The following is a 16,480-nucleotide window of genomic DNA, read 5'->3' as shown; positions in this document are numbered from 1 at the left end:
ACTTTGGATTACTTTAAATATTGTCATTTTTTTAAGCCTGAATGAATGTAACAAATAGATAAACAAATAAAACAGCCTTTTCAATCACTCTATAAAAATACTTATGAAACCATTTCATCAAACAATTTTATAAAACACTTCTATAAATTGATGATAAAACCATTTAAAACCAAACAATGTAACAACAACTGTAAGCTATCTATTTGCAGGTTTGCCTCCAGTGTAATTTTGACAACAAATTGTGATTTAGTCTTAGTCATAGTCTTGTGACGAAAATAGTATTTAGTTTTAGTCACAATTTAGTCATCTGAAATGTTTTTAGTTTTAGTCGACTTAATGTCATAAGAATATAGTCGACTAAAATTACAGTAAATTTAGTCGACTAAAATGTAAAGGGTGTAAATGTAAATGCTTTTTCATCAGTTCCCTTGAATTATTAACTCTACATGTATACAAACTGAAACGTTTAATAACCACTTGAGTAATATTGTTAATGTTTGAAACTGAAATATATTTATATATGATTTAATGTATATTATTATTATTATTATTATTATTATTATTGTAGGTGTGTGACTATACATATTTTACATTTAAAATTTTGCTCTAGAAATCAGGTCATAAAACATCTGAATAGTTAAATTATAGTTTGAACAGAGCTGTAGATGCAAAAACTTTTAAAGGATCTAGTTTTATCTCCAGCACTAACCCAGCACACCTACTGTAGCTACAGTCTATAAATGAACACACATTCACACACTGTCCTGTAGAGATGCTCTCAGGATGTACTGAGAGACTTCATGAGTTAAAGTGAGAAACTGATGAGAAAGTGCTGTAAGGAACTTTACACAGACTTTTGGGTTCATAGATTGACTTATTTTATTGTTTTATTTTGGATATATTATTGAGTTCCTTTCTGACCTGCTGCTGATTTAACACTAGCTATATCTTTCCCACTGTGAGACTAAACAGATGATCTGATCTTAATGAGTTAGGGTTCTGTATCAGTTCTGTGTTTTAGTGCACTGCCGAGTTAAACACATCAGCTCATGAAATAACATCAGCATTAAAACGCGGATCTCTGCATGGAGATCTGTGTGACTCTGCTCTGCAGAAGCTGAAAGATTAGTGGTGTTTTTACCGGAGATGGAGTCGCTCCACGCGGTTTACACGTTATCTTGTTTTTCGCGACGTCAAAAGAGAAATATATCGCCTCTCCCCTCTCTCTCTCTCTCTCTCCCTGCTGAACTCTGTCGAGTTAACTTCCAGTCGAGCTCCGTATCGACAGTTTAATTCCGCGCGGCGCTGCTGCAGGAGAGGCGGGTACTCCACCTTCGCTAAAGTAGCAGTGATTGGATCTCTTCCTAACTGGTCCCTACCTTTCACAGACCTAAATCAGTTCTGATTGGATTTCGTCCCTGCCAAACATTTTCGTCTCGTTTTTATTCGTTGACCAAAATGTCAGTTAATTTCGTCTCGTTGTGTGAGCGTGGAGACGCTGTGAGCCGCTGCCCCTCCTCCCTGTGTGTGTGCAGCGAGACGGGAGGAGGGGCAGAGAGTTCCCTGTCATATCAGAGCGATTTCACCGCAAAATGTTATTTGCGTTTTGTCAGTGTTGGATTGGAAGAGCAAAAATAGGAAAGTACCGCAATGTAATCCTTTTATTTTAGCAGAGTAACTGTAATCTGATTACCACTTACTGAAGCAGTAACTGTAACGGATTACAGTTACTTCTAATTTGTAATCTGATTACGTAACGCCGTTACATGTAATCCGTTACTTCCCAACACTGCTGCTAGAGCAGTATAAGCATTAGCCACTAACCGTTCTGAGCACTGGTTCGCTCTTTTGCCATACAGAGGTAAGCATATTGGACTATAGCCTACTACTAACCCTTTGGCTGTACAGAGGTGAGTATTATCAGTCTGTAGCCTGCTTCTAACCACGGCTAGTGCTGCTGGAGCAGTATTAGCATTAGCCACTAACCGTGCTAAGTGCTAGTTCGCTCTTTCGCTGTACAGAGGTGAGTATTATCGATCTGTAGCATGCTGCTAACATCGGCTAGCACTGCTAGAGCAGTATTAGCATTAACCACTAACCGTGCTAAGCGCTAGATGTAAGAATATAGAATATAATTACAATTATATTGACTTATTAGATAATATAATAATGGGCCAAGAAAATATCGATATTGTATCGTATCACAATATTTTGTTTTGCAATACTGTATCGACTTTCACAACAGTATTGACTTTTAATTATTGGTTTCAAATATAAGTAAAGATTGGTGTCAGAAGTGGTTAATTTAGTGCTGTGTTTAAACATTGCTCACTAGATAGTAGTCCTATTCCTATGCCACTATTCTGATTGGATAAGAAGTAAATCTTTCTTTTACTCTGATATATAAGTCTCATTCCTGTTCAAGTTCTCGCCAGTAAACAGCCCTACTTAGTACTGAGAGCCCTTAACATTAATGAGCTGATATTAATTTAGATTTTTAAAGCAGCAGTCCTAAGATTGTTCTTTTACACTAAAAGCAGTAGCATTAATTAATTTACTTACATTGACCTGCATTAAAAGTAATCTTCCACAAGCTCTGTGTAATTACACATTCTCACCAGAGAGGGCTCCAAATCCCTAAATCCTCAAAACCTACAGACTGCTCCTTTAAACATTTTAGATATTCCAAGTGCAATAGCTGAATAGACTTAATACTCTATATTTTTGTTCTTTATTGTTTAACTGCATTATTATAATTTTTTTAATTATTTTTATATAATCATTGTATCATGTCTTTTCTTTGTATGATTTATTTTGTACATTGTAGCTTAATATTAAAGACATGAAAACAGTTAAGGGACACATATGGAATTATGTAGTAAACAGTAAAAAAGTGTTTGTTCTCCACCTGACCAATCCCCTGATCTAAACCTGATGAACTGAGATGGCGATTTGAGGTGATTTAATTGGGAAAAGCTGGAGCTGAGACGCTGAGAAAACTATTCCAGGTGACTCTAAATCATGAACAAACTGAGATTAAAATACCAAGAGTGTGCAGATCTGTCCTTAAAGATATAATGTGCTACTTATTTAGAATAATCTAAAGTATAATTCTAACATATTCTGGTTTGTTTAACACTTTTTCTTTACAGAATAGTTCAGCGTGTGTTCCTGTATAGCTTTAATACAGTCTTCAATATTAAATTTACAATGTAAAAAATCATAAAAGAGAAAATGCATTGAATGAGAAGAGGTGTCTAAAGAAAATAGGTTATTACGACATGTTCTGAACACTCTGTCTTCTTCCTAACTGTGCGTGAATATAAAGCTCTGGAATACGAGCCACTGTTGTGTGATTATCTAAATATAATTTAATACAAGTTCTGGCCATAATCACAATAATCAGTCTAATGGTCGAACGCCTGGCTCTCCTGTTCATGCAAAATGTATGAGGCTCACAGGCGCCTACTGCCACTGATTAGATCTAATGAAGGAACCATGATCTCAGCTCTAAACATCCAATCTACCAGCATATTATAGAATGAGCTGGAGTGATAGTAGTGAGTACGTATAGCCTCAGTGTATGATTAATAATGAATAAATAAAGGCATGTGCATGTATATTCTTAATTTAAACATAAATATAAACATAAAAAGTAGACCAAGTGAACCTTAAACATGGCTATGCATCATATGCACATATTAACAGAATTTTGATATTTCTGTCAATCTGGCCTGAACACTAATGTCGTTTATTATGAACTGTACAGTAGAGGATTAACTACACTACCAACAGCTGGCTAATTCTAATGCAATGCTTACTGTTTTTTTCTGAGCTGGATTACTCTCTAATAGTTGATGACAGGTTCATGATACTGTTTGCTGTTTGATATGATACAGGTACATCTAAAAAAAATAGAATATCATTGAAAAGTTGCTTTATTTCAGTAATTCAGTTAAAAATGTGAAACACAGATCACAGGTCTATTTTAAACGTTTATTTCTTTTGTTGTTAATGATTATAAGAGAGCACTTAAAAATGATGACTTTCTTTGACTTTACCAAATTGAAAACCTCTGGAATATAACCTAGATGAAGATGAATGATCACAATCCATCAAACCAAACTGAACTGCTTGAATTTTTGCTTCAGGAGTAAAGGCATAACATCATCCAAAAGCAGTGTGTAAGACTGGTGGAGGAGAAAATGATGTCAAGATGCATGAAAACTGTGATTAAAAACCAGGGTTATTCCACCAAATATTGATTTCTGAACTTTCAAAACTTGAATGTGAATATGAACATTGTTTTCTTTGCATTATTTGAGGTCTGAAAGCTCTGCATCTTTTTTGTTATTTCAGCCATTTCTCATTTTCTGCAAATAAATGCTCTAAATGACAATACTTTTATTTGGAATTTGGGAGAAATGTTGTCCGTAGTTTATAGAATAAAACAACAATGTTCATTTTATTCAAACATAAACCCATAAATGGCAAAATCAGAGAAACTGATTCAGAAACTGAAGTGGTTGCTTAATTTGTTCCAGAGCTGTATATAAAATCAACTACTTTTGTCAGTGTGGGCAGTGTGCCAAGTCCTGCTGGAAAATGAAATCCGCATCTCCAGTTTAGAGGGAAGCATGAAGTGCTGTAAGATTTTCTTTCCTGGTAGACACTGCACTGACTTTGGATTTGTTATAACAGTGTGGAGCATGGTGTTTAATACATCTATATAATATATGAGTTTTACATTTTGAACTGAGTTACTGAAATAAAGAAACTTTTCAATGATATTCTAATTTTTTGAGATGCACCTGTATTAGTTTAACGGCATGTAGCTGCCAGTTTAATGAAAATTAGTTACAAACATTCACTGTTGAAACATTTTCTAGCATGATAAATATTGATTCTGAATTACTCTCCATTTCTACATAGAAATTTAAGACACATGCAGGTGAATGAATGACACAAGCACAGTGTTTCATACCTCTTCACTGATAAAGACAAAGAAAGACACAGGATATGAGTGAAGAGTCCTTTCGCAACTTTCCCCGCTTCCTGATAAGCCTGTATGAAACCCTGTATGATGTAAAACATGAGCACCGGGCCCAGCCATAGACCAGCTCTCATTTGTCTCAGCCTCTCTGAGCCCAGTTACAGGCTAATCTTTCAGAGCAGGGCCTCTAAATTTAGCCTGGCATCCGCTCCAGCGCCGGGGATGAGAGCGAACGGAGCTGCGCCAGTCATGCCTCATCTGGACAAGGCATTAATGGAGAAGCATTTCCCTCCAGCTTCCACCTACAGTAGTTACAGTACTCACTGGAACTTCACTGATCCCACAGTTTCAAGAATCTTTGGTTTGGAATAAAAAATATTATAATTTCTTGAAAATGAGAAATGTGAAGAACACATGTTCATATCATCACCCATCATCCTAGATAAGCTTCTGTATCCAATCAGTGTTTTGTATTTCTAATGTATGGGCGACCCTATTTTGTAATTTGCAAGTTCAGAACATGCCATAAGGTGCAGAAAGGGTAGAGAACCTTTTCTTTGAGAAGGCTGGAGTTAAGGAGGCTTCTGCTAGTAGTAGGAAGCTGGTCTCCGCTCTCTGATAATGATGGTTTCCTTCAAACCATTCAAGCCGTCATTGTGGTGTAAAACTTCATCCAAACCATCACTGATCATCAGTACATTTTACATTTCATTTGTAAATCAAGGGACTGAGGAGAGAGTCAGGAGGAAGAGTGGAGAGACACACAGTCCAAGCTGCTTGATGTCTAGTGAGAAGTTTATGGAGATTATGGAGATTTCATTTTCCAGCAGGACTTGGCACACTGCCCACACTGCCAAAAGTACCAATTAGTCTTATATAATATTCTAATTTTCTGGGACACTGATTTTTGGGTTTTCATTGGCTGTAAGTTGATGTAATCATCAACAATGAAATAAATAAACACTTAAAATACATCACTCTGTGTGTAATATATTTATATAATATATGCGTTTCACATTCTGAAATGAATTACTGAAATAAAGTAACTTTTCAATGATATTGATTTTTTTTTGACATGCACCTGTAGATCTGACCCAAAAAATCCAGCCCAAACCTACCTGCATGTTCTACCTCAGCCCGAGCTGTAATGACTTTTTTATGTGACCCACCGTGTGCTTTTTGTTACATATAGAATTTATGTGAAAATGAATAGAACATAATGGACGGAAGAATCAATGAAAAAAAAAAACAACAAACAGAGAAGTGCGGGTCTTTTGACACCTTTGCACTTTATAATCTGAAATTAAATGAACTCGGTCTGACAAATGTAAAACATCTTGGGTTTATACTGTCTGCATTTAAATACAATTTAAAGTAATGTGAAAAAACACATTTTACCCAACTCTGACCCAACTTTTTTCTGATTTGGGCTGTAGTTTCACAACTCTGGGAAGCCATTTAGATTTCAGCCTTAAATGTTAAATGTTAATGACACACAAGTTTCATTTTGATGTGATCTTACTGACTTTGGTGTGAGCATGCAGGTCATTGCATTGCAGCTGCAGATTTGTTCATAATAAAGACATTAGAAACAAGTGAATCATCATATCAGAGAGAGAGATCAGATCTGAGCAATGAGGCTTGTGATATGAACATAGTCAAAGGCTGGTAGATGAGTATAAAATGGCCCTCTACAACAAGCCAGATGTTTCCCCCATTCCATGTCTAATGATCTGAAATATCTATAATAACTGTTTAAGCTGCAGACTCCACAGGTAAGCTGGTGCGGCCTCAGCGTGTATAGAGTGTAGGTGCGTGTGTTCTGGTGTGGATGGAGTAGTGGGGCAGGGTCTTACCATGAGCAGGTGTCTAACGGCTGCAGCACTGAAATGAGACAAGCAGCCAGTCAATCATAGGAAGTCACAAACACACTGTGACCCATGATGCAATTGGGCACTTCTAGTGTACACCCCCACCCACCAATAGAGATAATATAGATAATCAGTATGAGAATTTAGAGCAGCCTGGTTCATTTCAATTTACATCTCATTTCCAAATAACAACTGTGATTTCAGATCTTAACGATAATAGAAAAAGCAGAACACATCCAGGTAGACAGATGTGTAGAGTAGATTACTTTATACAGGTACTCTGAAGCTGTGGAATATATATATATATATATATATATATATATATATATATATATATATATATATGGTAATTAGTGAGGCAGACCAGTCAAAATTCTGAGTTTAGTTCAGGCAAAGCACATGCAGCACTTTAGAAACAGGTGTGTATTTCTTTTGGGACGTATTGGTAAGAATCTGAGATCACCCGCAGGTTACCTGTGGAGTCTTGTACAGCACATCCCTAAGATTCTAAATAAAAATGTGAGTTCCAACAATTTCTAGGATTTTCTGTAACCATTTCCTGTTAAAAGATTCCAGAAAAGGAGCAAAATATCCTTCCCATACTGAGATAATGAGTGCACAAATATACATTTCCCTCCAAAAGTACTGGAACAGTGAGGCCAATCGCTTTTTTTTCAACTGTAGACTAAAAACACTTGGGCTTGACAAAAAAATAACATTTCAGCTTTTATTTATCTGATACACAGTTCAGAAAATAAATAAAACTTAATTTTTACAGGTGCATCTCAAAAATAGAATATCATTGAAAAGGTACTTTTTATTTCAGTAATTCAATCCAAAATGTAAAACTTCAGTGATCTATTTTTAGTGTTTATTGCCAGTTGGTACCAATTAGAACTTGTGGCAGTGTGGGCAGTGTGCCAAGTCCTGCTGGAAAATGTTGTGGGAAAACAAAACTGCACTGACTTTAGACTTGAAAATAAAACACAGTGGATCACCAGCAGATGACATGTCTCTCCAAACCATCACCGATCATCAGTAAATTTTACATTTCATTTGTAAATCGAGGGATCAGAGTCTGGAGGAAGAGTGGAGAGACACACAGTCCAAACTGCTTGAGGTCTAGTGTGAAGTTTCCACCAATCAGTGATGGTTTGGAGAGACATGTCATCTGCTGGTGTTGATCCACTGTGTTTTATTATCAAGTCTAAAGTCAGTGAAGTGTTTGTGTTTTCCTGCAAAATCTTACAGCACTTCATGCTTCCCTCTGCTGACAAACTTTATAGAGATGCGGATTTATTTTCCAGCAGGACTTGGCACACTGCCCACACTGGCAAAGGTACCAATTGGTCTTAAATAATATTCTAATTTTCTGAGACACTGACTTTTGTTTTTCCATTGGCTGTAACAATAAAAAAATATATTTTCAATATAAATATATTCACTCTGTGTGTAATACGTCTATATAATATATGAGTTTCACATTAGTTAGTGATTTGCATCTTCTGGTGAATCCTCTGTACTTTTGTTCATGTTCATTAAGTCTTCTATGAACAGTAAACTGCAATACCTACCTGCCCTCTGGAGGTTGTTACTGATGTTAATAACAGTTGTTTTAGGGTATTTCTTTACAGCACTCACAATGTTTCTCTCATCAACTGCTGTTATTTTCCTTGATCTACTTGTTCAACAGCTGTTACTTAATACACCAGTGATTACTTTCTTCTTCGGGACTTTCCAAACGGTTGTCTTTTAATGTCAAACTCAAATATGTTCAGTCTACAGCAAAAACAAAGTGATTGGCCTCACTGTTCAAATACTTCTGGACGGAACTGTATTTGCAATGTAAATTACAGGACAACTTTCACTGTGATTAACACTGAATGAATGCCTCTTTTGTCTATTAATGGTGCTTGGTGTGTAATCAATACTATAATTACACTTATGGAGCCATCATCTGAATGTGTCACTGGCTGTTAACTAAAGGCTGAATCAAAATTAGTTACATATCTCATGCCAAGTCAATCAATAATCCTCACGTGTCAATCAAAGAGCAAAAGGGGCTTCTACGAAGTACATTGTAGTCTAGTGATGCACCAAAGATTTGTCCAAAAACAGCACTTTCAGGGTAAGTGAAAAGACTAAATAATTAATAATCACTAATTTCTTTGAAGTCATATTAACAGAATAGCAGTGCTGAGGTAATATTTAGGCTAATTAATTTATTCAATGTTTTTTTGTTGTTTTTTTTTATTTCAGTGCATTCCTAGTTGAGCCATTGATTTGCCTCTGTGTGTGTGAGCTACACTCTTGTTATAGAGATATGGGTTGTATATAGAACTGAAAAAGCATTCTTTCACCTTTTTATAGGAGCACTTATATTAGGAACACCATTACATCTACTCATTCATGCAATTACCTAATCAGTCAGTTGTGTGGCAGCAATGCAGTTCATAAAATCAGGCAGATATTGGCCAGCTGCTTCAGGTAATCATCATATCAACCATCAGATTTGGATAAATTTGTATTGCATTGATTTTAAGCATGGCGTGATTGCTGGTTCGAGAAAGTTTGAGTGTTTCTAGAACTGCTGATCTCCTATGTCTTTGTAACAAAAGAGGTCAGTGGGGAATTGCAATTAGCAGTTCTGTCAGCTAAGAACAGAAAGCTGAGGCTGCAGTCAGTAATGGCTCATCAATACTGGCTAGTCCTCAGACTGCAAACTGTAGCCTACTAAAGCACACAGACAGTAGAGTAGGAATGTGACACTAATAACATCCATGAAACCATGCTTCCTTGTGTCAACAGTCCAGGGAATATTTTCTTGGCACATTTTGCCATTATTTTTAAGCCCATTAAGCATGTCTGAGCATGTGTCTCTCTTTATGGCCACAATTTACCCACATTCTAAAGACTACTTCCAGGATGATGATGCACCATATCAACATGACATATCAATGTGAATCAATGAGCCATTGTTTAGCGATCTATAGGCGAGACGTCAATTGTGCACCGCTCAGCTGGATTTAGGACTTAGGCGTCAGTGTGTTTTTGGTATTGTGAGGGCACAAAAAATACACCTTGTGCATTTTGCAGTCATAACATGCAAAATGCATGAATTACTTCTGCTAATTAATCATGAATGTGTTTTGGGCACAACGTAAAATAAGCCAATCAGTGTGCCAGTTCATTCCCTTTAAGAGGCAGGTGTGCTCTGACTTTGGCGCATTGGTATCTTAACAGCTCAGCGCTTTTGTGTGTCTCAGCAAAGGAAACTGACCTTCACACTGTGAAGATACAGCAGCAGCTAATTTAAGGTAACAGTAATGTTATTTTATTCTTTATTCTGTTTGTTATTGAGTTAAAAGTCGTGTTTGTGCTCTTCAGCGCGTGTGTGTTTAACGAGCAGGGGTGTATAAGCGCTGGGAGCACCTATAGGAATGGACTGTGACAATTGACTGTGGTCAGGGTTTTAATCAGTCAGTGGAGCTACAGTGTTCTCCACCACCAAAATATATAGAAACACGCCAGAAATTTACCTGAACACACCTCACTTCCAGACCACAATGACCATTACTGTAGATATATTCCTAAACTTCGACTCTATTTTAACAGTGCGGGCGCAATGCGTGAAAATAGACTGTTGGCGGGGTGTACATTAGAAAAGTGCATTGTGACGCACCTTGCATAGGGTTTAAGATAGGGTCCAATGTCTTTATATTCACCAGATCACCAACTGAATTTAATACAACATCTTTAGGAGATTCACGGCATGAAAATGTGTGATGAAATTATGTCAACTTGAGCCAAAATTTCAAAGGAATGTTTTTATACACTTTGTAAAATCTACGCCAAGCTGTTTAAGAGCAAATTGAGGGTCCTAAGGGCTCTGAATGGTCCAGTGAACTATGGTGCTGACACTTTGAGAATTGCTGTTGCTAGAATTGCTGTTTCGAATCCCGACATCAGCAGCCAGAGTCTGAGATAGTACAACTGGCCATGATCTTTCTGGGTGGGTAGATGGCACTCTCTCCCTTCATTAATTCTAATGTAAAGTTTGTAGCACAGGTATCTGTTAGCTGATGTATTAGAGCTAGGGATCTGGCGCTTTCCTTCAAATGAACTGACTGAGTCTGATTTCACACCTATCGGAGGAGGCGTGTGTTAGCCTCCACTTTTCTAGTGCTGGGGGCAATACTAGTTGGATTGCGTTGAACTGGCCTTCCAAATTGGGGATAAAAATGTGGGCTCCTACTCAGCATTGTTCCTAATAGTGTTCCTAATAAAGTGCTCACTTTAGATCCATTTATTAACATGCAAAGAATTTAAGCAGGCCAATGGTTCTTAGGGCTTTCACAGTTTTATATATATATAAAGTGTAATATAGAGGGGTCTTCACTGGTATGTGTTGTATCCTTAAGCACAGATCCGTGAATGAAAAAAGCCACGTAAGGATAAGCTATTATGGAGATTTGTTAGGCATACCTGGTCTCCCTGGAAACAAGGAAAAAGCTGTCATCTGGTGCATCAATCCAGTTAGGCCGCCGCTTGCGCAGCATCATGTTGCTGGGCCGTAGGCTGGAGCCGCCGGTGCTGCGGCCGTTATGCTGCTGAGAGACAGGAATTAGAGATGTAAGAACATATCAATATACTGTAACTTATCACAATGTTTGTTTTGCAGTAATGTATTGATTTTTAATTATTAGTTTAGATGTAGTGATTTGTGTCAGTGGTTTATTTAGTGTTGCCCAGTAGACAGCAATGTTAGTTAGCAGATAATAATATGGCTATCATAATATCCCATTGATAAAATAGTATAAAAAGCAAAGTTTGTTTATTCATTTTTATAAATGATAGTGGGTTTTATCAAAATTTTGATTCAAACATTTGCAATGTATTGCCTTGCTTACAGTATTGCAATACATTGTAATTAAATAAAAAAATTAAATTGTAACACATGTATCGTGATATGTATTATGATGCCAAGTTTTTTCCGATACACAGTCCTACAGGAATACAGACGTGAGCAGAATTAAGATGCCGGTTAAATTTATGATGTAAAATTGTATGTTTAGTAAGTAAGTAAGGATTTGGATTCACATTTTCATTAAAGGGTTCCACTTTAAAATAAGACTACCTTTATAAAGGGTTTATACATGTTTTTACAATTATTTTATTAATGGTTACTAATTAGGTTGTAAATGCCTTAAAAATCCCTTTTCTATGTATGTGTTATAACTGATTATTAATGATTTTAAAGGCATTTACAACCTAATTAGTAACCAGTAATAAACTAATTGTAAATTATTTATAAACCCTTCACAAATGTAGTGTTATTTTAAAGTGCTACCCATTAAAGTAATAGTGCAGCAAACACACATACACACTCACAGGGGTCTAAAAATCAAACAGAAACTGTACTTTAGTAAAGGATAGAGTAGTATAAATAGTAATAGTAAAGTATGGTACATGCCTAATATATAAAAAAATACATATATTTATGTTTATATATTTAAATCCTACACAAATATTAAAGAGTAAAACAAGATGTACGTATATTTCTGCAATAAAGACACATTTACAGTTGTATAGCAGTTTAATTTTATAATTAACTAATTTTGATTCACTGTTTTATGTATGGCAATGTGGCTTACTGACACAGTGATAAGAACAAAAAAGGAGTATTATCAGATTATATATATATTTATTTATAAACTTGTATGAATCTTTCAAAATAATCATTTAGATTAACACTAAAGTAATAATCAATAAATCACTTAAAAAACATTTAGGCACAGTTAATTAAGTACTTTTGATAAGCTCTGCAGCGTTAAAAAAGCTATTTCTTGAACTGAATCAACTTTTAAACTTTTAAAGTCAATGTATACAGAAGAAAGATGCAGTAAAGATAACCTACCAGGATGGGTCCCACAATATGACCTTGATTTTCTGCAACAAAATCAATAAATAAATCAATCAATCAATTTCACTCAGTTTACATTTTAGATACATTTTAATTATCAGAATTTAATCAGGCACTTTCTCTGTAATCACCTTGTCCTGGTGCATTCGCTCTCCTCTCGCTGGACTCCACCCTGCTGTGGTGGTGGTAGGCCCGTTTTCCCAGCATGCCGAGGGGGCCGTGGCTGGGTAGGGAGGAGAGAAGGCGGCGGGGGGGCTGGACCTGCAGGCCAGGCGTACGATGGGAACGCTGGACGTGGGGAGCAGGACGAGACTCTGGAACAACACAGCAACAGTGTGAACCAATGTGAACCAATGTAAGTTAGTGTAAACCAATGTGAATCAGTGTGAACTAATGTGAATCATTTTAAATAATAAGAATCAGTGTGAAACAAAATAAAACAATGATAATCATTGTGAACCAGAACAACTAATATGAATCAATGTGAACAAGTGTAAACAAATGTGATCCAATGTGAATCAATGTGAGCTGATGTAAACAATGGTGAACCAATGTGAATCAGTTTGGACTAACGTGCACTAATTAGTATGGATTACTGTAATACAATGGGAACCAATGCAAACCAGTGTGAATGAATGTGAATCAGTGTTAATCAATGTAAAGCAGTGTGAACCTATGTGAATCAGTTTGCACTAATGTGAACCAATCAGTGTGGATCACTGTCATACAATGGGAACCAATGTAAACCAACGTAAATCAGTGTTAACCGATGTAAAGCAATGTGAACCAATGTGGATCAATGTAAAGTAATGTGAACCAATGTGAATCAGTTTGAACTTAATGTGAACCAATCAGTGTGGATCACTGTAATACAATGGAAACCAATGTAAAAAATGTGAATCAATGTGAACTGATATAAAGCAGTGTGAACCAATAAAGATCAATGTGAAGTAATGTGAATCAATGTAAATCATTTTTTTACTAATGTGAACCAGTCAGTGTGGATCGATCTTATAAAATGTGAACCAATGTGAATGAATTTGAATCAGTGTGATTCGATGTAAAGCAGAGTGAACCAATGTGGATCAATGTGAAGTAATGTGAACCACTGTGAATTAGTTTGAACTTAATGTGAACCGATCAATGTGGATCACTGTAATACAATGGAAACCAAAGTGAATGAATTTGAATCAGTGTGATTCGATGTAAAGCAGTGTGAACCAATGTGGATCAATGTGAAGTAATATGAACCACTGTGAATTAGTTTGAACTAATGTGAACCAATCAGTCTGGATTACTGTCATTCAATGTGAACCAATATACATCAATGTAAATGAATGTTAATCAGTTAATGAATGTGTAACCAATGTAAACCAATGTTAATGAATGTGATTCAGTGTGAACCGATGTGAAGCAGTGTGAACTAATGAGGATCAATGTGAACTAATGTGAATCAATGTGATTCAATATTAAGTAATGTGAACCAATGTGAATCTGTTTGAACTAATGTGAAATAATGCAAACCAATGTGAATCAGTTTGAACTAATATCAATCAGTGTGGATCACTGTCATTCAATGGGAACCAATGTAAACCAATGTGAATGAATGTGAATCAGTGGGAACCGATGTAAATCAATGTGAATCATTTTGGACTAATGTGAACCAATCAGTGTGAATCAATGTGAACTAATCAGTGTGATTAGCTTGAACTAATGTGAACCAATGTGAATTAGTTTGAACTAATGTAAACCAGTTAGTATGGATTACTGTAATACAATGGGAACTAATGTAAACCAATATGAATAAATGTGAATAAATGTGTATCAATGTGAATTCATGTGAATCAATGTGATCCAATATAAACTAATGTGAATAAATGTGAATCAGTGTGAACAGATGTGAACCGATGTGAAGCAGTGTGAACCAATGTGGATCAATGTGATCCAATGTAAACCAATGTGAATGACTGTGAATCAGTGTGAACCGATGTAAGTCAGTGTAAACTAATGTGGATCAATGTGAACTAATGTGAATCAATGTCATTCAATGGGAACCAATGTAAACCAATGTAAATGAATGTGATTCAGTGTGAACAGATGTGAAGCAGTATGAACTAATGTGAATCAAGGTAAATCAATCATTGTGAACCAATATGAATCTGTTTGAACTAATGTGAATAAATATATACCAATGTGAATCAGTGTGTGAACATTGTGGATCAGTGTGAATCAATGTGAACATTATGTGGTGTGAACAGTGTACAGTAGTAATGTAGGTGCAGCTCACCGAGGTACTGCAGGATGCTGGTCAGGGTGCTCCTCTGGGAGGGTTTGGGTTTTGTGGATCGTCCTGTCATTCCTTCTGCCGCTCGGATCATATCTACACACCGGCCGGCAGCATTGGACACACAGAGACAGGGCCAAGTCAATACGCTGCAGCGTGCAAGAGCGAGCGACACACTCTCAAACACACACATACTCACACTCACAGAGCGAGAGTGGTGCACAGTGAACGGCTCAGCCTGATGGATGTGCTCGTGAGTCTGCCCCCTCTGGTGAACTTTAACCTCTAACCTTTAACCAGCAGAACCAAGTCAAACCACAGTGCTCAGATATTTCTCCAGGCGAAAGCCGTTCATTTTCTCTTCCCTCCATCTCTAACACGTCGATTTCACCACAGTGTGCCCATTAAACCCCCTGTCTAAGCACCTTTAACACCCGCACTCCTCTGTGTCTGGTGAAGTCAAAACCTGAAGCCTGAAATTTTCACTTCTGCTGCCTCAGCAAAAAAATGAAGGGTTGAGCTGAAAGTGTGTAGGTATTTCCAATGCATCTAATTGGGTCAGAAAAAAAAACCCAATAATTTAAACTGACTGCAGTGAAGTCTGTGAATTTAGGCACATTACGGTAAACTAAATTTTATAAAAATGTTTCTTTCCTTTCCAAGAAAAGAGAACTTCTACTGCTGAAAAAAGCAAATGTTTAATGAGGTGCATTCTGACATATTCATGTAGCAATTAAATAATAGTATTTTAGCATAATTCCACCCTGATTATTCATTATTGGTTCTCCTATTGACCCTACTGGAGCAGTATATTGTTTATCACTTGGTTTGTAAGTTTTTGATTGTCTGAGGCTAAATTTGATAATATAAAACATTTTCTTCACATTTAATATTTTAAATAAATATTTTTATTTGTTTTCCCATTTTTTTAGTTTTTCATCGAATTTTTATTTTGTTTGGCAATCCCAAATAAAATTTAAGTGGATTTTACTAACACATTAAGGGAATAAATCAAGTAAAATGAATTCTTGTCATTTCTGTGAAATTTGAATGGTCAGTGTAACATATATTAGCTCAATTTTCTTTTTTCATTTCTGCCCCTACAATCTGCACTTCAGGGAAAATTAAATAATATTTAATTAATGGACTAATTTTTATTTCTTGGTATTAACATATTAATTTTTGTAATACAAGGCAGAATTATACCATCAGAATACAGAATAAATATTAATTCTTTTTGTGAAATTTAGATTGTGAGGGCAGTAATGAAAAAAAAAATAATAATAGAAAAATGGAAAAACTAAAAAAAAAAAATTGACACCTAATTTTCTATTTTTTAAATTTTCAGAAAATTGAACTGCTAAATGATACACGGAGCGTTCTTTACTTGATTTTACTTGATCTTGTAA

The 16,480-nt window shown here is 36.0% G+C and overlaps 1 protein-coding gene across 3 annotated transcripts in view; it reads right to left on the bottom strand.

The window, feature by feature from the left end:
• The window catches only part of mta3 (metastasis associated 1 family, member 3), an 87,998-nt gene that overhangs the window by 7,129 nt on the left and 64,389 nt on the right, over positions 1-16,480 (bottom strand). Inside the window, exons 15-19 of one of the 3 annotated variants that reach the window (XM_022670339.2) lie at positions 15,075-15,167; positions 12,919-13,101; positions 12,782-12,813; positions 11,350-11,474; positions 6,850-6,877 (exon numbers count right to left, since the gene is read on the bottom strand). In XM_022670339.2, the coding sequence (XP_022526060.2) occupies positions 6,850-6,877; positions 11,350-11,474; positions 12,782-12,813; positions 12,919-13,101; positions 15,075-15,167 (461 nt within the window). The remainder of the gene's footprint in view (positions 1-6,849; positions 6,878-11,349; positions 11,475-12,781; positions 12,814-12,918; positions 13,102-15,074; positions 15,168-16,480) is intronic. The other 2 variants (XM_022670337.2, XM_022670338.2) reach the window with 2 other exon arrangements.

The sequence above is a fragment of the Astyanax mexicanus genome, chromosome 15 (genome assembly GCF_023375975.1).
Source record: "Astyanax mexicanus isolate ESR-SI-001 chromosome 15, AstMex3_surface, whole genome shotgun sequence".
NCBI classification, from domain to species: domain Eukaryota; kingdom Metazoa; phylum Chordata; class Actinopteri; order Characiformes; family Acestrorhamphidae; genus Astyanax; species Astyanax mexicanus.
The sequence above is the reverse complement of the archived record's forward strand: the minus strand, read 5'-3'. Positions and strand labels throughout refer to the sequence as shown.